At 28.8% G+C, this 15,649-nt stretch overlaps 6 protein-coding genes across 9 annotated transcripts; 3 read left to right on the top strand and 3 right to left on the bottom strand.

The window, feature by feature from the left end:
- Nucleotides 1–58: 58 nt before the first annotated feature.
- Nucleotides 59–4,588, top strand: LOC124427163 (AP-3 complex subunit beta-2). The gene is made up of 10 exons (XM_046969760.1): nt 59–406; nt 576–651; nt 802–1,383; nt 1,469–1,765; nt 1,908–2,175; nt 2,276–2,992; nt 3,084–3,392; nt 3,488–3,759; nt 3,871–4,235; nt 4,350–4,588. Exons 1-10 carry the CDS (start codon nt 273–275, stop codon nt 4,495–4,497), a joined length of 3,168 nt encoding a protein of 1,055 aa, XP_046825716.1. The 5' UTR covers nt 59–272; the 3' UTR covers nt 4,498–4,588.
- LOC124427166 (soluble lamin-associated protein of 75 kDa-like) lies at nt 2,729–6,226 on the bottom strand. 3 transcript variants are annotated; one of them, XM_046969765.1, is made up of 5 exons: nt 5,963–6,226; nt 5,575–5,749; nt 5,293–5,473; nt 5,027–5,203; nt 2,729–2,854 (listed from the first exon to the last, which is right to left on the bottom strand). In XM_046969765.1, the coding sequence occupies exons 1-5, from the start codon at nt 5,974–5,976 to the stop codon at nt 2,817–2,819; spliced, it is 585 nt and encodes a 194-aa protein (XP_046825721.1). In that variant the 5' UTR covers nt 5,977–6,226; the 3' UTR covers nt 2,729–2,816. The 3 variants fall into 3 exon arrangements, with proteins under 3 accessions (XP_046825721.1, XP_046825720.1, XP_046825722.1); XM_046969764.1 differs by lacking the exon at nt 2,729–2,854 and adding an exon at nt 4,688–4,933 and having other exon boundaries at nt 5,963–6,219; XM_046969766.1 differs by lacking the exons at nt 2,729–2,854; nt 5,575–5,749 and adding an exon at nt 4,689–4,933 and having other exon boundaries at nt 5,963–6,212.
- Nucleotides 6,227–6,780: 554 nt separating this feature from the next.
- On the top strand, nt 6,781–8,391 carry LOC124426969 (translocator protein). Its single transcript, XM_046969323.1, has 3 exons — nt 6,781–7,081; nt 7,643–7,855; nt 7,949–8,391. The coding sequence occupies exons 1-3, from the start codon at nt 6,971–6,973 to the stop codon at nt 8,132–8,134; spliced, it is 510 nt and encodes a 169-aa protein (XP_046825279.1). The 5' UTR covers nt 6,781–6,970; the 3' UTR covers nt 8,135–8,391.
- Nucleotides 8,330–12,471, bottom strand: LOC124426959 (serine/threonine-protein kinase unc-51). The gene is made up of 13 exons (XM_046969307.1): nt 11,924–12,471; nt 11,724–11,816; nt 11,596–11,646; nt 11,464–11,533; nt 11,186–11,362; nt 10,872–11,106; nt 10,487–10,798; nt 10,127–10,396; nt 9,807–10,054; nt 9,363–9,731; nt 9,119–9,246; nt 8,884–9,019; nt 8,330–8,772 (listed from the first exon to the last, which is right to left on the bottom strand). Exons 1-13 carry the CDS (start codon nt 12,011–12,013, stop codon nt 8,699–8,701), a joined length of 2,253 nt encoding a protein of 750 aa, XP_046825263.1. The 5' UTR covers nt 12,014–12,471; the 3' UTR covers nt 8,330–8,698.
- Nucleotides 12,472–12,789: 318 nt separating this feature from the next.
- Nucleotides 12,790–14,302, top strand: LOC124426970 (DNA-directed RNA polymerase III subunit RPC9). Of its 2 annotated transcripts, none has more exons than XM_046969325.1 (5): nt 12,790–13,008; nt 13,368–13,451; nt 13,547–13,817; nt 13,898–14,038; nt 14,165–14,302. In XM_046969325.1, the coding sequence occupies exons 2-4, from the start codon at nt 13,444–13,446 to the stop codon at nt 14,009–14,011; spliced, it is 393 nt and encodes a 130-aa protein (XP_046825281.1). In that variant the 5' UTR covers nt 12,790–13,008; nt 13,368–13,443; the 3' UTR covers nt 14,012–14,038; nt 14,165–14,302. The 2 variants fall into 2 exon arrangements, with proteins under 2 accessions (XP_046825281.1, XP_046825280.1); XM_046969324.1 differs by having other exon boundaries at nt 12,790–13,141.
- Nucleotides 14,049–15,519, bottom strand: LOC124426967 (density-regulated protein homolog). Its single transcript, XM_046969320.1, has 5 exons — nt 15,190–15,519; nt 14,962–15,046; nt 14,645–14,824; nt 14,287–14,426; nt 14,049–14,188 (listed from the first exon to the last, which is right to left on the bottom strand). The coding sequence occupies exons 1-5, from the start codon at nt 15,289–15,291 to the stop codon at nt 14,144–14,146; spliced, it is 552 nt and encodes a 183-aa protein (XP_046825276.1). The 5' UTR covers nt 15,292–15,519; the 3' UTR covers nt 14,049–14,143.
- Between the last annotated feature and the right edge of the window lie 130 nt (nt 15,520–15,649).

The following is a 15,649-nucleotide window of genomic DNA, read 5'->3' as shown; positions in this document are numbered from 1 at the left end:
CTTTTCTTTTCCTTTTTGTGTTTTTTTTCCATTTTTTTTTTTTTTTTTTTTTTTTTTTTTTTGTTAACCTCTATCAAATCAAATTTAGAAGATTATTTTGGACAAATGTGAATTAGAATTTATACGGTTGGCGACTCTGTTATTGGAATACTATGGATTCTTGTAAAGTGCAGCTGGCTGTCAAAAGTTTTTAAAAATAACGTGTTACTTTAACAGAGAATTTTTCATTGTATAAATAAAATCAAGACGATCAATCGAAAAATTAAATCATCATGTTAACTGCTGCTGCAAATACTTTATCAAATAATGGTGGATCATACAGTAGTGATAGGCCATCAAGTGCAGGAGATCCAGAGCTTGCAGCAGATCCTGCATCTGGTGGATTTTTCCATTCTGATTACAAAAAGTAATTAATACTTCATAATCTCTTCAAGAACACTATAATATTTATTCTACAATTACATGTATATTTGTTGTTTATATATATATATGTGTGTGTGTGTGTGTGTGTGTGTGTGTGTGTGTGTGTATATATATAGAGAGAGAGAGTTTAGTACGATATCTAATTTTTTCAGGCATGAAGATTTAAAGCAAATGCTAGATAGCAACAAAGATGGTTTAAAGTTAGAAGCTATGAAGCGTATAATAGGGGTAATTAAATAATATCTTAATTAAATGTTAAACAATTGTCCTTATATTATATGCAATAATATTTTACTTTACGTTTAAAACAATACTTAATTTATATTAATGTAACTTTATTATAAAAATTAATGAAGTCATAAAGATATACATTTGTAGATGGTGGCTAAAGGAAGAGACGCGTCTGAACTTTTTCCAGCAGTAGTAAAAAATGTTGTATCAAAAAATATTGAAGTAAAAAAATTGGTATATGTATATCTAGTTCGTTATGCGGAAGACCAACAAGATCTTGCACTCTTGTCAATATCTACATTTCAAAGAGCTTTAAAAGATCCCAATCAATTGATAAGAGCCAGTGCTTTAAGAGTTTTATCTAGTATCAGAGTTTCTATGATTGTGCCCATTGTGATGCTTGCTATTAAAGATTCGGCTAGTGATATGTCACCATATGTACGTAAAACTGCAGCACATGCTATTCCTAAATTGTATTCTTTAGATCCTGAACAGAAAGAAGAATTGATTGGAGTTTTAGAAAAACTTTTATCTGACAAAACAACCCTTGTTGTTGGTTCTGCAGTAATGGCATTTGAAGAAGTATGTCCAGAAAGAATAGATTTAATACATAAAAATTACAGAAAACTATGTAATTTATTAGTTGACGTTGATGAATGGGGTCAAGTAGTCATAGTTAACATGCTCACAAGATATGCCAGAGCACAATTCATTAACCCTAATATAGATGTAAATATATTACTAAGTTAAAATGATTCTGTCAATATCATTAACTACTTATTGAGAAATGTTTCTAAAGAACAATTATTTTTAGAGCTTAGAAGAAGATGAAAATCGTCCATTTTACGATTCGGATTCAGATTCCTCTAATATGAAAAAACCAAAATTTTCCATAGATCCTGATCATCGATTGTTATTACGAAATACGAAACCACTTCTACAAAGCCGTAATGCTTCAGTTGTAATGGCGGTATCACAATTATATCATCACACAGCAGCGCGAAGTGAAGTTATGATTGCAGCAAAAGCATTAATAAGATTATTAAGAGGTCATAGAGAAGTCCAAAGCATTGTATTACATTGCATTGCAAGCATGTCAATTACAAGAAAGGTAATGTAAGTATAATGTTAAAGTATACTGTAAATATTATAATATCTATCTAGTAGTAATATCTATTATTGTATATATTATTTAATCGATTATTATATAACCAAAAACAAGTTAATCATATTATTATTATTATTTTATATAGGGCATGTTTGAACCCTTCCTGAAATCATTTTTTGTAAGGACTTCAGATCCCACACATATAAAACTATTAAAATTAGATATATTAACGAATTTAGCTACTGAAACTAGTATTGGGGTAATACTAAGAGAATTCCAAACATATATTTCAAGTAGCGATAAAGAATTTGTTGGAGCTAGCATCCAAGCTATTGGTAGATGCGCTAGTAATATAAAAGAAGTTACAGATACATGTTTAAATGGTCTAGTTTTTTTGCTAAGTAACAGGGATGGTAAGTTTCCATAGATTTCGATAATTTTTAAGTCATATATATATATATATGCACACTCACACACACATTTTTATGAACTTGTATTTTCCTGTTTTCTCAGAGGCTGTTGTAGCAGAAAGTGTTGTTGTAATAAAAAAGTTATTGCAAACGCAGCCGAATGAACATAAAGACATTATTGCTCATATGGCCAAATTAATGGATTTTATAACAATACCTCAAGCAAGAGCATCTATTTTATGGTTGTTAGGTGAATACTCAGATCGTGTACCAAAAATTGCACCTGATGTTTTAAGAAAAATGGCAAAAAATTTTATTAACGAACAAGATATTGTTAAGTTACAAACTCTTAATTTAGCTGTCAAATTATATTTGAACAATCCAATGCAAACTAAACCATTTTGTCAATATGTCTTTCAACTTGCAAAATATGATCAGAATTATGACATCAGGGACCGTGCACGTTTTCTGAAGCATTTTATTTTTTCTGAAGATAATGAAACGAAAAAAAAGTTTCCTGAATTTGCGAAAAGAATTTTTCTAGCTCCAAAGCCAGCCCCTACGCTAACTTCAAGATTTAAAGATTCAGAATTTCAATTGGGTACTTTATCTCATTACTTAAATATGCCATGTGCAGGATATCGTCAATTGCCACCTTTCCCTGAAGTAGCACCAGATCCATCTGTTAGAAATGTAGAACCAACAAATGTACAAGATATAAAAGAACAATATAAATATACTCGAAAAGAAAGAAAAGAAAAAAAGCAAAAAGCAAAGGAAAAGCCTTTTTACAGCGATGATGAAAGTACTGCTGAAGAAGGTAGGTTGTAATTGATAAACTTTGTAATTGTAAAACTTTGATGATTAGGAAACAATCATTTTTAAGAATGAAATGTACAATTTTTTAACAGAAGAAGAGGATGAATCTTTGGAAACTTCAGCAAGTGAGAGTTCTGACGATGGAAGCGAATCCTCTGAGTACTCAGCTGAAACGGATAAGTCTGAAAGTAATGAAAAAAAGAAGATTATAAAACGATCCGAGGAATCTGACAGTATGACGGATAGCGAGGAAGATTCAGATTCTGAAGAAGATAGTGATTCTCAAGATAGCGATGAAGAAGAAGAAGAAGAAGACGAGGAAGAGGAGGAAAAAGTTATTAAACCAGAAGAAAAAGAAAAACCAAAAAGCAACTTAGATTTACTATTAGATTTAGACGATGGTAAAATTTTAGGAATTTACAAAACGGAATTATTCGTATATAAAACAAAAAAAAAAAAAAAGATAAATAAAATAACGAATATTTTTATTTAACAGTTGTACCAATGACACCGATAATGACACCGAGTTTAGGTGGTTTTTTAACGCCTATTAATCCAATTGCTGCAGATGGCATTAGAGAAGTCTCTACCTCTTTTATACCTATTAAAAAATATGAAATGTTGAATAGTATTACAGGACATGGTTTGAAAATAGAATATAGATTTACAAGGTCACAACATTTAGTTAGCGCTCATTTGATTAGCATCGAATTAACATTTATAAACGAAGGAAATAAACAAATCAAAGATATACAGACTGGAAATAAGGTGAAGTTCTTTGTAATTAAATATAAATATGAACAATAATATATTGTCATAATAGATAATATATAATATTATTATTTTCTTTTTTTTTTTTTCTTTTTTTTTTCTTTTCAGAATCTTCAAAAAGGAATGCAAATTCACGATTTTGTGCGAATATCATTATTAGAAATAAATTCCACTCTATCTTCTACATTAGGTGTTAATTTTAATGACTCCATGCAACCGGCAAACTTTAACATTGATTTTACAATCGACGAAGAGAAATATTCATGTCCGGTGACTATTAAAGCTCCTATAGGAGAAATAATCAGATCAGTTTTATTACCAGAAAATATGTTTAATAACGAAAAGGCAAAATTAAAAGGTATGAATGAAAATACAGCAAAAATATCATTTACGGGAAATAGGAAATATCTATCTGAAAAAATTTTCGAAACGGCGAACGTTGCAATGATATCAAGCGAAAATGAAATAATAAGGTAAATTATTCGTTTATTTTATACATCAAGAATCTTCTGAAAAAAAAAAATTTATATACATACATATATATATACATATTGTGTAAGTTATATAATTGATCTTTAAATTTTCAGATTTGCTGCTCATACTTTAGCGTCCAAATCATTGGTATTAATAACGATAAAAATCATTGACACAGAACATTTGGAAATTTGTGTAAATTGTGAAAAAATGGTTATAGGCTCTATCTTATTAAATGAGTTTAAGAGTAACTTAAAATGAATGAAATGTTTCCTATATATATTATATATATATATATATATATATGATAGGGATATATCGATAAATATATCATATATTAATCAAATAGTATAATCATTCAATTTATGTTACCATAAAATTATTACATAATATGTTATATAATATATAATACATATTATATAATACATCACATATATTGAATAGAAATTACTATGTTCAATTTATTCTATTTCAAATATATATATAAGAACACATTTTCCTTTAGAAAATATATTAATATTTTATTATAATACTCAAATAACTTTGCATTTTGAATAAAATCAAAATATTCTTCGTTAAAGAAATTTATCTTTTACACTAAACCATATTAATTTCTGTGAACCACAGATGTCCCAATCGGCTATTTCCCAAAAACGTAATCTATATTCTTTGTAATTTCTTAGAAAATTTTTTAATACTATAAAAAAAAAAAAAGAAAAAGAAAATATCAATTTAACACATCATCATTGTAGTAAAATAATGAGAGCATAAAAAAAATTGTGTTCCTTACATTTTAGCATAGTGTTAGAAATTGGTTTAGAAAATCCAATATCCTCGTCTGGAAAACGTTTAATTATATCCAATAAAATTTCTGAACCAAATCCTTTATTTCTATATGCCGATCGGATATATGCCGTATCTAATACAGGCATCGTATATTTTTCTTTAGTCGAATAAACTTCAGTACCTTAATATATTAATTATCAAATTTATCAATTATTTTAACATTATAAATTATATCAGTGTATTTGAAAAAGAATTAAAATTAAAAATTACCTTTAGGTTTAACAGTATAAAAACCAATGGGTTTTCCGTTTTCCCATCTAATTAAAACGATATCAAATTTATCAGCATAATCGTATGGTGTCTCCAATTTTTCCGGTTTTGGAGTATCAAATTCAACATAAATTATTTGACACAATATATAATAAATTATTCTCTCTTGATTGGTTTTCATCTAAAGGAACAATCATACTTAATACTACGTTAATCAAAATATATGTCTATCAATCACGTATATTGTACTACATTAATCAAAAAATTTTTTTTAAGTGTTACCTCGCTCCAATTGTTTTCATATTTATCATTAAAACTATTATCTAGATTTAAAATATCATCATTCACTTTTATAGCTACAAATTGATTACATTTTATACAATCGAGTCGATGAATAATGCCTTGTATATTATATCGTTTTAAATCCAATTCTGTAGCTTGTACGTAACTAATACATCTAAATAATAATACGTACAACATATATGTATATATATATATATTTTTTTTTTATTTATTTCTTAATGAAAATTATTATTAATTTAGTGATGAAAATGAATATGTTATATATATAATTATGTTTTATATATATAATTATTATTTTACAAAGAACAAGGCGATTTGTTAATTAACAGAATGAATTTTCGAAAGATCAATTATTTAATAATGTTACCTGGGGCATATCATTTTTTACGAGCTCGAATTAAATTAGACAAGTGTGATAAATGTCATTTTGTAAATTTTCCAAAAAAAAAAAAAAAAAACAAGGACAACGATCAGAATTAACTTGTATATAGACACAAGTACAATAGACACAGTACAATAGACACTAGTCACTGATAAATTTTGTAACCAATAGAACGAAGGCTCTATTTTATCTATAAATCGTAACTATCTATTTCGTTAGCGGTTAAAAAGATATATATATATATTTGCATAAAAAAAAAAGAAAATATACATATAAAAATGAAACATATAACTCAATATTTTACAAGCGAAAATAAACAATAATGAAATAGAACATTAAATAAATATTTCAACTTTTTTCGAAAAAAAATTAATTATAATATCTCAACGTTACATAAAAGTACATTTTAAGAGTACTATAATTCGATTGAAGATTTAATATCAATTAGAATGTTAAATAATTCGATAGATTTATAAAGTTTTGAAAGATTTCTTAATTTAAATGTTACGAATTTAGAAAACGATTAGTATTGCATATAATATTCATAAATTATAGTCGAATAATTTTTAGACTTTTTAAAAATATATATAGTCCTTCATATGAATGAAGTAAAAAACATCTATTTTATATATATAGTTAGTGATTATAAGAAATATAATTGATATGAAGATATCGTTGTCATAGTTATTTAATATATACAATTTTCTTTGTGTGGTGATAATGTACTTCTATATATATATATGCACGTGACATCTTCGTAATATGTAATACATTGTAGATATAGATATGTACATGTACAGAAGTTGCATGTATAGAATATGCGCAGAAGTTCTTACAAGAACTATACGTATTTTGCAGATATACACAAGTTATACCTCATACCATATATTAGTAGTATGAACAAACGTGAAAGCATCGACTTCTTATAATATAGTTTATTCAATATCTTACAGTTCGGATATCATATCGAGAGTTAATAGTAATATTTTCAAAATGCCAATATGTAAAGTGTCATTGCCATTGGTTGTAGGCGTTGTCCATCCTAATATTGGCGGATGGCTTGGTGCTTATTGCGTAAAAAACAATCTACATCCATGGTATACGGTAAGAAAAGAATTTTGTCGATATTTTTATCGATTATTTATTCAGTCACGTAATAAAGCCTGAGCTATAGAAAGAAAAAGATGAGAAAAAAAAAAAAGAGAAAAGAAAAAAAAATTGAGAATTATATTACGTTGGAAGTAAAATATAAAGGTTTATGCAATTTCAAAAGTTGGCGGGAAAAATTTTAAGAGGACCCGCCTCTTTTTGAACTCTCACTTAAATTTGTTAACAATACACTATCGTGTATCACTGACTATAATGTATATTATGAGAAAAAAAAGAAAAAAGAGAGAAAGAGATAGACCGGATATTCATTGCAACGTAACTTTCCTATTTTACGCAAGCAAATCGATTGATTTTTTTTTTGTTTTTCTTTTTTTTCTTTTTTTTTTTTTCTATGATACCACATTTAAAAATTAATTCAAAACATTTTATAATTTCTAAGCTCATTAATAAATGTTTTGTTAATTTTCATGAAATTTAATGTGAAAACTTAATTATTTAAACTACATAATGCAATAATATATAAAATAATATCAGCGTTTATTTCATTTATGTTAGTCTTTGAAAAAACCATCTTGGACACCTCCAAATTGGGTTTTTGGGCCAGTATGGACAACTATATATAGTACAATAGGTTACTCTTCTTACATAGTATGGCGAGATGCTGGAGGATTCAAAGAAGCAGCCTTTCCACTTTCAATATATGGTGCTAATTTAATTATGAATTGGGCTTGGACACCTATCTTTTTTGGGGGACACCATATTAAATTGGTAATTTTTTTTTTTATCAACAAATTTATCAGTAGTTATACAGAATAATATTAATTGTTATCAAATTGATTTCATTGAAATATTCATTTTTAGGCATTATATGAAATAACTCTAGTATGGGGAACATCAGCAGCAATGGCAGTAACCTTTTATCAAGTGAATCCACTCGCTGGATTATTAATTATTCCTTACTTTGCATGGTGTACCCTCGCGACAGCATTAAATTATGTAATTTATAGGGATAACCCACAAAGTTCATTGGAAGATAAGAAGGAATGAAAGATAAAAATTTAAGAACGCAGGGAATAGCTTGTTGGCAGACTATTAAAAGAAGAGAAAAAAAAAAGAAAAAAAGAAAAGAAAAAAAATATTGTAGTAATATTGGCTTAAAGGATGCATAGGGCATTCTATTTTTTTACAATTGTTATATCACTGCTCTTTAGTAAATATGTGCTTTTCATAAAACGCACAATGTTGTTGTTAGTATACACATGTTTATTAATTGATATGAAATAAAGATTAGTTAATCAACCATACGTACATTATACAGTATAATTCATTATTGGTATCAGTTGATAAATTATATATAAAGTATAATTTAGAAGGAATCACTTTCATAATTCTTTTGATCTGTTAGTCTACTCTATTCTGCATAAGTTTCTAACAATTCATACTATGTTTCAAAACTAAATCGCGTATATATTCATCTTTGCTGAACAATCTTACAGATAAATTAATATTTTTTTTATACAGAATAGAGTAAACGATCTTACACAACAGAGGTATCAAATGTAGTATTGGCCTGTGTGCAACATCGCACACAGTTTCTGTTTTTCACGAACGCTACGTAGGATCAGTTGCATAGATATACCCTTGCTGCTGAAGTACGTATAATCTTTTTTCAACTGCATCTTTGTCTGGAAAAAAAAATAAAAAATAAAAAAGCAAGTAAGTTATTTACAATAACATATACTGTTTAGTAGTAGTGATTGTTATTTGAAGCTTTTAAAAAATACGAGGAAACTTACATTTGATAAGAAGAGCTTTGTCTGGACTGTGACTAATGTGTTGTGATAATGAATGTAACAATATTTGCGCTGTATGATAACGCTGAAAACATTCAGCAGGATTTCCAAATAATTCATCAAGGGCTGCGGATTGACACTAAAAGAAAAAAAAAAAAAAAAGAACAAATTCAGAATTACTATTCAATTATTATTCAATATTATTGAATTCTAATTGGTGTATGGATTAACTTATTACCATTTGTATTGCGTGATTATAAAGAATTTTATCTGCTGTAGCCCCCGGTTGTCGAAGCAATCCTGCACTATTAAGCTGTTTGCACTCTGTCAGGCAAGATCTAAACTTTTCATTCATTGTACTTACAACTAAAATATTAGAAAATAAGTATATTTATCAATAACATCATATATTTCTATATCTTTATCTGTTAGCTCGTTAGTAATCTTTTTTCTTTCTTTTTTTTTTTTTTTTTTTTAGTTACCTTCTTTTACACTAGCTGTAGGTTGCAACCTTCCAGCTTTAAGCTGTTGAGTTGCGAGACTTAATCCAGAGCTCAACCATTGAAGAGCCCTCACTAACAAAATAACTTGTTCTGCTCTTCTTCTTGTTGCTGCATTGCTAGCTTGTTCAATCCCACCTAAGGGTGCACCTAAAGGTCCAGCTCTATTTCTAGCAACTTCGCATACACATTCACATAATGCCACAACAAAGTTCAACTTTGCTAAGATCTCTGAATGTTCCCGTTCTAAAAGCGTTTCTTCTGGGAGTTCTGGAGCTATAAATGTTAATGGACGATCTTCTGTTAATGTTGGATTAACATCCGGGAAAAGATTTTGAAAACTACCCGCTTCTGTAAAATAAGAAAAAAAAGTATTAATAAGAAAAATAATTAAATAGTAATAATTAATTAAAAATAACTATTCACCTGATATTTCTGGAAGAGTAACAGCTCTTGTGCCAAAAGGTATAACAGGCGAATGCCTAAGTGTATTATTGTTATCTTGAAAAGCTTTTGAAGTAGGAGACCCTAAAACTGCCAATGGACCTGTAAGTAATGGAGAAGATGCACTATTGTTTCCTGTTGATCTGCGCAATGGCGAAGTTCCACTGTGTGAATGCCGTGCCACTGGACTAACTTGCCAAGTACTAGGTGGTGGTGGTGTTTCACTCAATCTATAAATTATTATATGCATATGAAACATATAACATATAATATTATACATAGATATTATATTATTCTTATACCTTCTACCAGGTGGTGTACCTATTACAAATTGTACGCTAGGTGGACTAAGAGAGCCAATGTCAAGAGCATGACTTCTGTGAGAGTCTACACTTCGCTTCATACTAATTGGCTGGGACCGAGGAACAACGCTACTTCCAGATCTTATATTACCAGATGGTGATGATGACTGTGCCACACTTCTTTGTGAGGGAACTGGAATTGGTTCAGATATGGGTAAAAAGCATGGTCGTGGTGGACTAACTGCCTCTCTGCTAGTTTGCTTCGTATATCTAAAATGATAATTACAAAGCATATAAATAAATAAAAATAAATAGAAATATCTATCATATATGCATATCTGTTGAAGAAAAAATATTTACTTGACTTGGGTATTAGTATTATTGTCTGTATCACTACTAAGATCACTTGGCACAAGCACAAAGTCATCTTCTGGACTGGAACATGGACTATTTGTTTCCGGTTCAGATCGTATAACAGTTGTAGGTCCTTCTGGAACAGCTAGTGTACCAGGTGAAGCTGGTAATTCTACAGGAACTGGACTAGGACTTTCCCTTGCTCCTTGAAGAAAAAGGTGACCAAAGAATTCGTCAAAGGACATACGATCTTTTGCATTGCGTCTCAACAATCCCAATAACAAATCAGACAATTCTGGAGAAGTTCCTGGAGGAATTCTACAATAATAAAATAGGTTAATAATAAATATAAAAAAATATATATATAATATATAAAAAAAAAAGAACATACTTTGGACCAAGATTTGCGTTTTTCTCATAAAATAATTTTAGTGCATGTGGTGTATGAGCTTGAAATGGTGCCTTTCCAGTAAGACACTGAAATACTATTGTCCCAAGAGACCATAAATCTGCTTTTGCATCATATTGAAGTGACATAATTACTTCAGGTGCCATATACATTGGTGAACCACATAATGTAGCAGCCATTACTCCATCTTGTAAAAAGCGGGCAAAGCCAAAGTCCGCTATAATGATAAAATTCGACATATGATTTTAATAAAATCAAATAATATTTTATACAATTCTATTGTTAACGCATTTTACCTATTTTTAATGTTATTTGATGTGGTTGCGGACATGCTTTGCCACAATTATGACTGAGTAAAATATTTTGTGGTTTAAGATCCCTATGAACAATACCTTTGGCATATAATGCTTTCATTGCACCTGCTAATTGCTTAAGAAATACTCTGATAGTATCTTCTGATAATGTGCCTTTTGCTATTGAACAAGAACAGAATAAAAATAAATATAATATTACTTTAGCAGAGAGGCAACTATGTTTCACAAAAAAAAACAAGTATATATATATATATATATACCCCCTAAATAGTCCGCTAAATCTCCACCATTACAATACTCCATAACCAGGAAGACATTATGAATAGATTCCTAAAACGAAATATCATTGTTATCTCTAAGAATTAATAAGATTTAATTAAAAATTTTCTTACCTTACAATCTAACAAAGCAACTACATTTTCATGATGTAGTTCTGTTAACTCCTGCAAATCAACGTAAAAAGAATGATCATTCCTTTTTTTTTTTTTTTTTTTTTCCCTGATAAACGATAGTAATATACCTTTAAAATCTTAATCTCTTTGCCGAGAAGATTCTGTGACTTCGCTAAACTCTTCTTTGTTATACTTTTAATCGCCACAACGCAGTTAGGTTTCTACAGATACAAAGGTATCATCGTAACACATTAAGTTTATAAAGATATTAAAAAGCACAAGTCACGTGTGAAAGAAATAGGAGGGAGAATGAGAAAAAAATATTTACTTTACGATGTCTGCCCCGGAATACAACGGCAAAAGCACCGTGACCTATCAGGTCCTTAGTGTTATACTCGTATTCACCGATGACCTCCATTCTAAGGAAACAACAATTTCTAGTTTCGTATCGATGATAAAGAAAGGGGAAAATTAATTCACCGATCTTTCGCGGACAAGGTCAATAGTTTACAAACATGTTCCGATTGACAAGCGAAAAGATGCATCGCCCGCGATAATAGGATCGATATGAGTGTGGAGGAATCTTCCGCCTTGTTGTGTCGTGAGATTTTCATATCCTTATTTTTCCTTCGACGAAGATAAAGGCTCTTTTATAGCCTAATCGTAACTCTTTCACGTTATAAATCATTAATAAAAGAACTCTTGCACTTCACTGTTCCGAAGAGGGGGAGGGGGGCCACATTCGAAAACACCAAACAATGCAGACCACGCAACGTATCGCACAGAGTGGCTGTCGTTGCAAAATGTCAGACACGCAGCAATCCATTTACTACAGAGGTCATGCTTGACGCTTTCAGGAGCGTCCTTTGGTCAATCAGAACCCTTGATTCTTTCTTTACTTGTATTTTTATTTTTTTTTTTTTTATTTTTTTTTATTTTTTATTTATTTATTTTTTTTTCAATCCCTTTTCTTCTTTTTAAATTAATCCCTTGTAATACTTACATTTTTTATTTCAATATATTTTCAAAAAGAATGATCTGAAATTTAATTTCGACAATACTTGTATCAATCATTGATAATTGATACTTTTCAATTTTTACGTTTGAAGTTTAATAAGATAATGAAATCTTTTTCTCTTTCTCTCTCTCTCTCTTTTTCTCTCTTTATATTATTATAAAATGATATTCATCCGCCATTTTTGATATTAATATCAATGATTTGATGTAAATTTTTTTATTTTATACGATAATATATGATTATCCTAAGAAAAAATTCATACTTCTGTTATGAATATAAAAATTCATTTAGGTTAACTGTGAACCGTAGGAATCGATTCCTGTCTATGTTTATAAACGTACGCCGCAAGAAAGTAGTTCCATTATAAATTTTAATGTTTCATTAAGAAGACATCGGTAAATTTCGAACATATTGTAACAAACGAGTATTTCGTCGTTTATAAGAAATAAAGATATTCAAGTCGGGGAATTCCATTTGTATTAATTTTTATTTATAATATTGGCTTACCAGTTAACCTTCTTTTTTGACGTACGAACATGTGTGATTCATTCTTCCTTTTTTTTTTTTTTTTTTTTTTTTTTTCTAAATATCGCAAACGTTTCACTTTTTATATACAAAGAATATTTACAATAAATGGATAAGTGAATTATATATTTCATAGTATTGTTGATATTGTTATGAATACTATAACAATAAAATTGTGTGTTATTCTATAAAAACAAAGAATTAAACATTTTTAAAATTTTATTTACAGTCCATAGAACAAAAAGGATACGTTATCATTTATATATTTTATCATTTTATAAAAGAAAAGTTTTTATTCATACGATATGGAAGTGTAAGTAATATTATTATATTAACTTTATATATATATATATATATATATATATGTATATTAATTATAAAAAATTATAAGTTAACGATTGTTTCTAGACTCAATGATTGTGCTGCCTATTTAAGTAATTATGAAGTTTTGGATATGCTTCAAAATATAAAGTCAAATAAAAAACAAAAAATGACTCAGAATCAATTAGCAACTATTACTTATCAGACAATAAGGTATTTGGAAGATACTCCTTGTAAAAAACAATCTCCAGAAAAAATCAAAAAGTTCTTACAATCATTGGAACCTTTTAATTTAACAAAATGTGAAAAATTGACTTTGTTAAATGTTTGTCCCAAGACAGCTCTCGAAATACAATTGGTATTATTTTTTTCATTTTAATAATTTCATATAAGCAACAAATGAATAATATAATAATAATCAATATAATAATTTTATAGATTGTAGAGGATAGTGAAGACCGTTTAAGCAACGAAGAAGTAGAATCATTATTGGAAACAATTCAAAATTGTTTGGGAGAACAAGAAGATGAACAGGAAGCAGAAACAGGATAGTAGTGAGCTATTCAATTTCTAAAAAATGTAAGCAATATTCTTGTTGTTATTTATATACATTTTATTTATAATAAACATCAATGGAAATAGCATATTAAATATATTTGTGCGAATGCAAATTCATTTAGTCCATTATCTCTTTTGATCTCCTAGGTCATCTATAGAATCTTCATCGATCTAAAAGTAAATAAAAGTATATAAAAATATATATTCTTTATTTTATGGAAAAAAAAAAGAAAAGAAAATAAAAAAATTTATATATCTATAATAAATACCTGAGGCCATTTTTCTGGAATCACTTCAAATAGATCATCTTTGACATCACCTTGTATAACAATCTCATCATCCCCCGTTACGCTTGATCCACAAGCAAATTTACTACCAAAGAATTTTGCTGCAACCTTCAAATCTATGTCTGTAAGATTATGACATATTGATAAAGAGATAATTAAACTTTTATATTTCTCATATGATAAAAATAACATGAATAACCAAATGATTTAACTATGAGATAATTTCTTTAACAAGCTAAGTTTATTAAAGAGATCACATACATTTATAGAAGAAAATACACATTCCTAAATTATTATAGTTACAAGATATAATTAAATAAATTCCAGATATGACACTTACCGAATGTACTAAGGCCAGTTACAACAGTTACCGATTTTTTCTTTCCCCGTGGAGCCCTTGATACAGTAACTAACTTAGGTACATCCTCCTTTTTCTTTGTTTTAAGCATACCCTTACCACCACGTTTCTGTCTCTTCTTCTCATCTTCTCCTCCACCAGATTCTGTAGTACCATCCTCTACTGCTTGGCACAAAAATGGCAAAGATATTACATACATTGTACTATAAAATTTTATTCAATAGGATAAATATATTTTATATAGATTGTTACTATGAGTTATATATCGATATTTATTAATCCTTTATCGATTTATTTACCTAGTTTAACTTTTTCGAATTCGGTTGGTAAATTTCTTTCTAACCATTGTTTACATTTTTCATATTCCGGGTAATATTCGCAATACTGTTTCAAAAAAAAAAAACCATTTCAGAATGGAAATAGAACTCATTAGATGTTATACAAAATATACGAAAAAAAAAAAAAAGAAAAAAAAAGGAAAACGCAAATTTTCTGACATTAACAATTCATAACCGATATTATCTTACCTCGATAGGAAGAGAACAATTCCCACAATATTGTACTTGGATAGGATAATTAACATTAGGATCCGGTCCTAATCGTAAATCTGGTTGTTCACTAGCCGACATATTCCAATAGATTTTAATTATAATGTCACGATTAAATAATATACGTAATTTAACGACAAAAATCGATCAATTTTTGAGGCTTGACAAACCTTCGCCAATATTATGAAATAAAGGAAAAGACAGGATTTGATGTAAAATTACAAATCGCAGTAAGGTTAGAACGTTAGACTCCGCGGATGATCGTAAATTCTTTTCTTCGACATGTAATACGAATTTTCACACGCGCCTTCGTCGACCAATAAGCATAGAATATTCGAAATGAATCCAATCGAAAAGCTAAACTGGGTGGGGCGTAACCGTATCAACAGACCAATCAGGAAATAGTCAGCCTCTAACGTATCAGCGATCGCGCGAGTCG

Source organism: Vespa crabro, chromosome 9, assembly GCF_910589235.1.
Source record: "Vespa crabro chromosome 9, iyVesCrab1.2, whole genome shotgun sequence".
In the NCBI taxonomy this organism is placed as follows: domain Eukaryota; kingdom Metazoa; phylum Arthropoda; class Insecta; order Hymenoptera; family Vespidae; genus Vespa; species Vespa crabro.
This window is presented reverse-complemented; position numbering and strand designations above follow the sequence as displayed.

Excerpts from the sequence above, each read along its gene's own strand:
- LOC124427163 (XM_046969760.1), top strand. The coding sequence starts at position 273 with ATGTTAACTGCTGCTGCAAATACTTTATCAAATAATGGTGGATCATAC. Across the intron at positions 2,993-3,083 it reads TGAAAGTACTGCTGAAGAAG|AAGAAGAGGATGAATCTTTG; the intron begins GTAGGTTGTAAT and ends ATTTTTTAACAG. Across the intron at positions 4,236-4,349 it reads AGCGAAAATGAAATAATAAG|ATTTGCTGCTCATACTTTAG; the intron begins GTAAATTATTCG and ends TTAAATTTTCAG.
- LOC124427166 (XM_046969764.1), bottom strand. Across the intron at positions 5,204-5,292 it reads TTATACTGTTAAACCTAAAG|GTACTGAAGTTTATTCGACT; the intron begins GTAATTTTTAAT and ends TAATATATTAAG. Across the intron at positions 4,934-5,026 it reads TTCTAACACTATGCTAAAAT|TATTAAAAAATTTTCTAAGA; the intron begins GTAAGGAACACA and ends TTTTTTTTATAG.
- LOC124426969 (XM_046969323.1), top strand. The coding sequence starts at position 6,971 with ATGCCAATATGTAAAGTGTCATTGCCATTGGTTGTAGGCGTTGTCCAT. Across the intron at positions 7,082-7,642 it reads ATCTACATCCATGGTATACG|TCTTTGAAAAAACCATCTTG; the intron begins GTAAGAAAAGAA and ends CATTTATGTTAG. Across the intron at positions 7,856-7,948 it reads GGGGACACCATATTAAATTG|GCATTATATGAAATAACTCT; the intron begins GTAATTTTTTTT and ends ATTCATTTTTAG.
- LOC124426959 (XM_046969307.1), bottom strand. The coding sequence starts at position 12,013 with ATGGAGGTCATCGGTGAATACGAGTATAACACTAAGGACCTGATAGGT. Across the intron at positions 11,647-11,723 it reads AAGAGATTAAGATTTTAAAG|GAGTTAACAGAACTACATCA; the intron begins GTATATTACTAT and ends GTTGATTTGCAG. Across the intron at positions 10,799-10,871 it reads AACGCAAATCTTGGTCCAAA|AATTCCTCCAGGAACTTCTC; the intron begins GTATGTTCTTTT and ends TTATTATTGTAG.
- LOC124426970 (XM_046969325.1), top strand. Across the intron at positions 13,818-13,897 it reads CAGCTCTCGAAATACAATTG|ATTGTAGAGGATAGTGAAGA; the intron begins GTATTATTTTTT and ends ATAATTTTATAG.
- LOC124426967 (XM_046969320.1), bottom strand. The coding sequence starts at position 15,291 with ATGTCGGCTAGTGAACAACCAGATTTACGATTAGGACCGGATCCTAAT. Across the intron at positions 14,825-14,961 it reads ATTCGAAAAAGTTAAACTAG|TAGAGGATGGTACTACAGAA; the intron begins GTAAATAAATCG and ends TGTGCCAAGCAG. Across the intron at positions 14,189-14,286 it reads TTCCAGAAAAATGGCCTCAG|ATCGATGAAGATTCTATAGA; the intron begins GTATTTATTATA and ends ATTTACTTTTAG.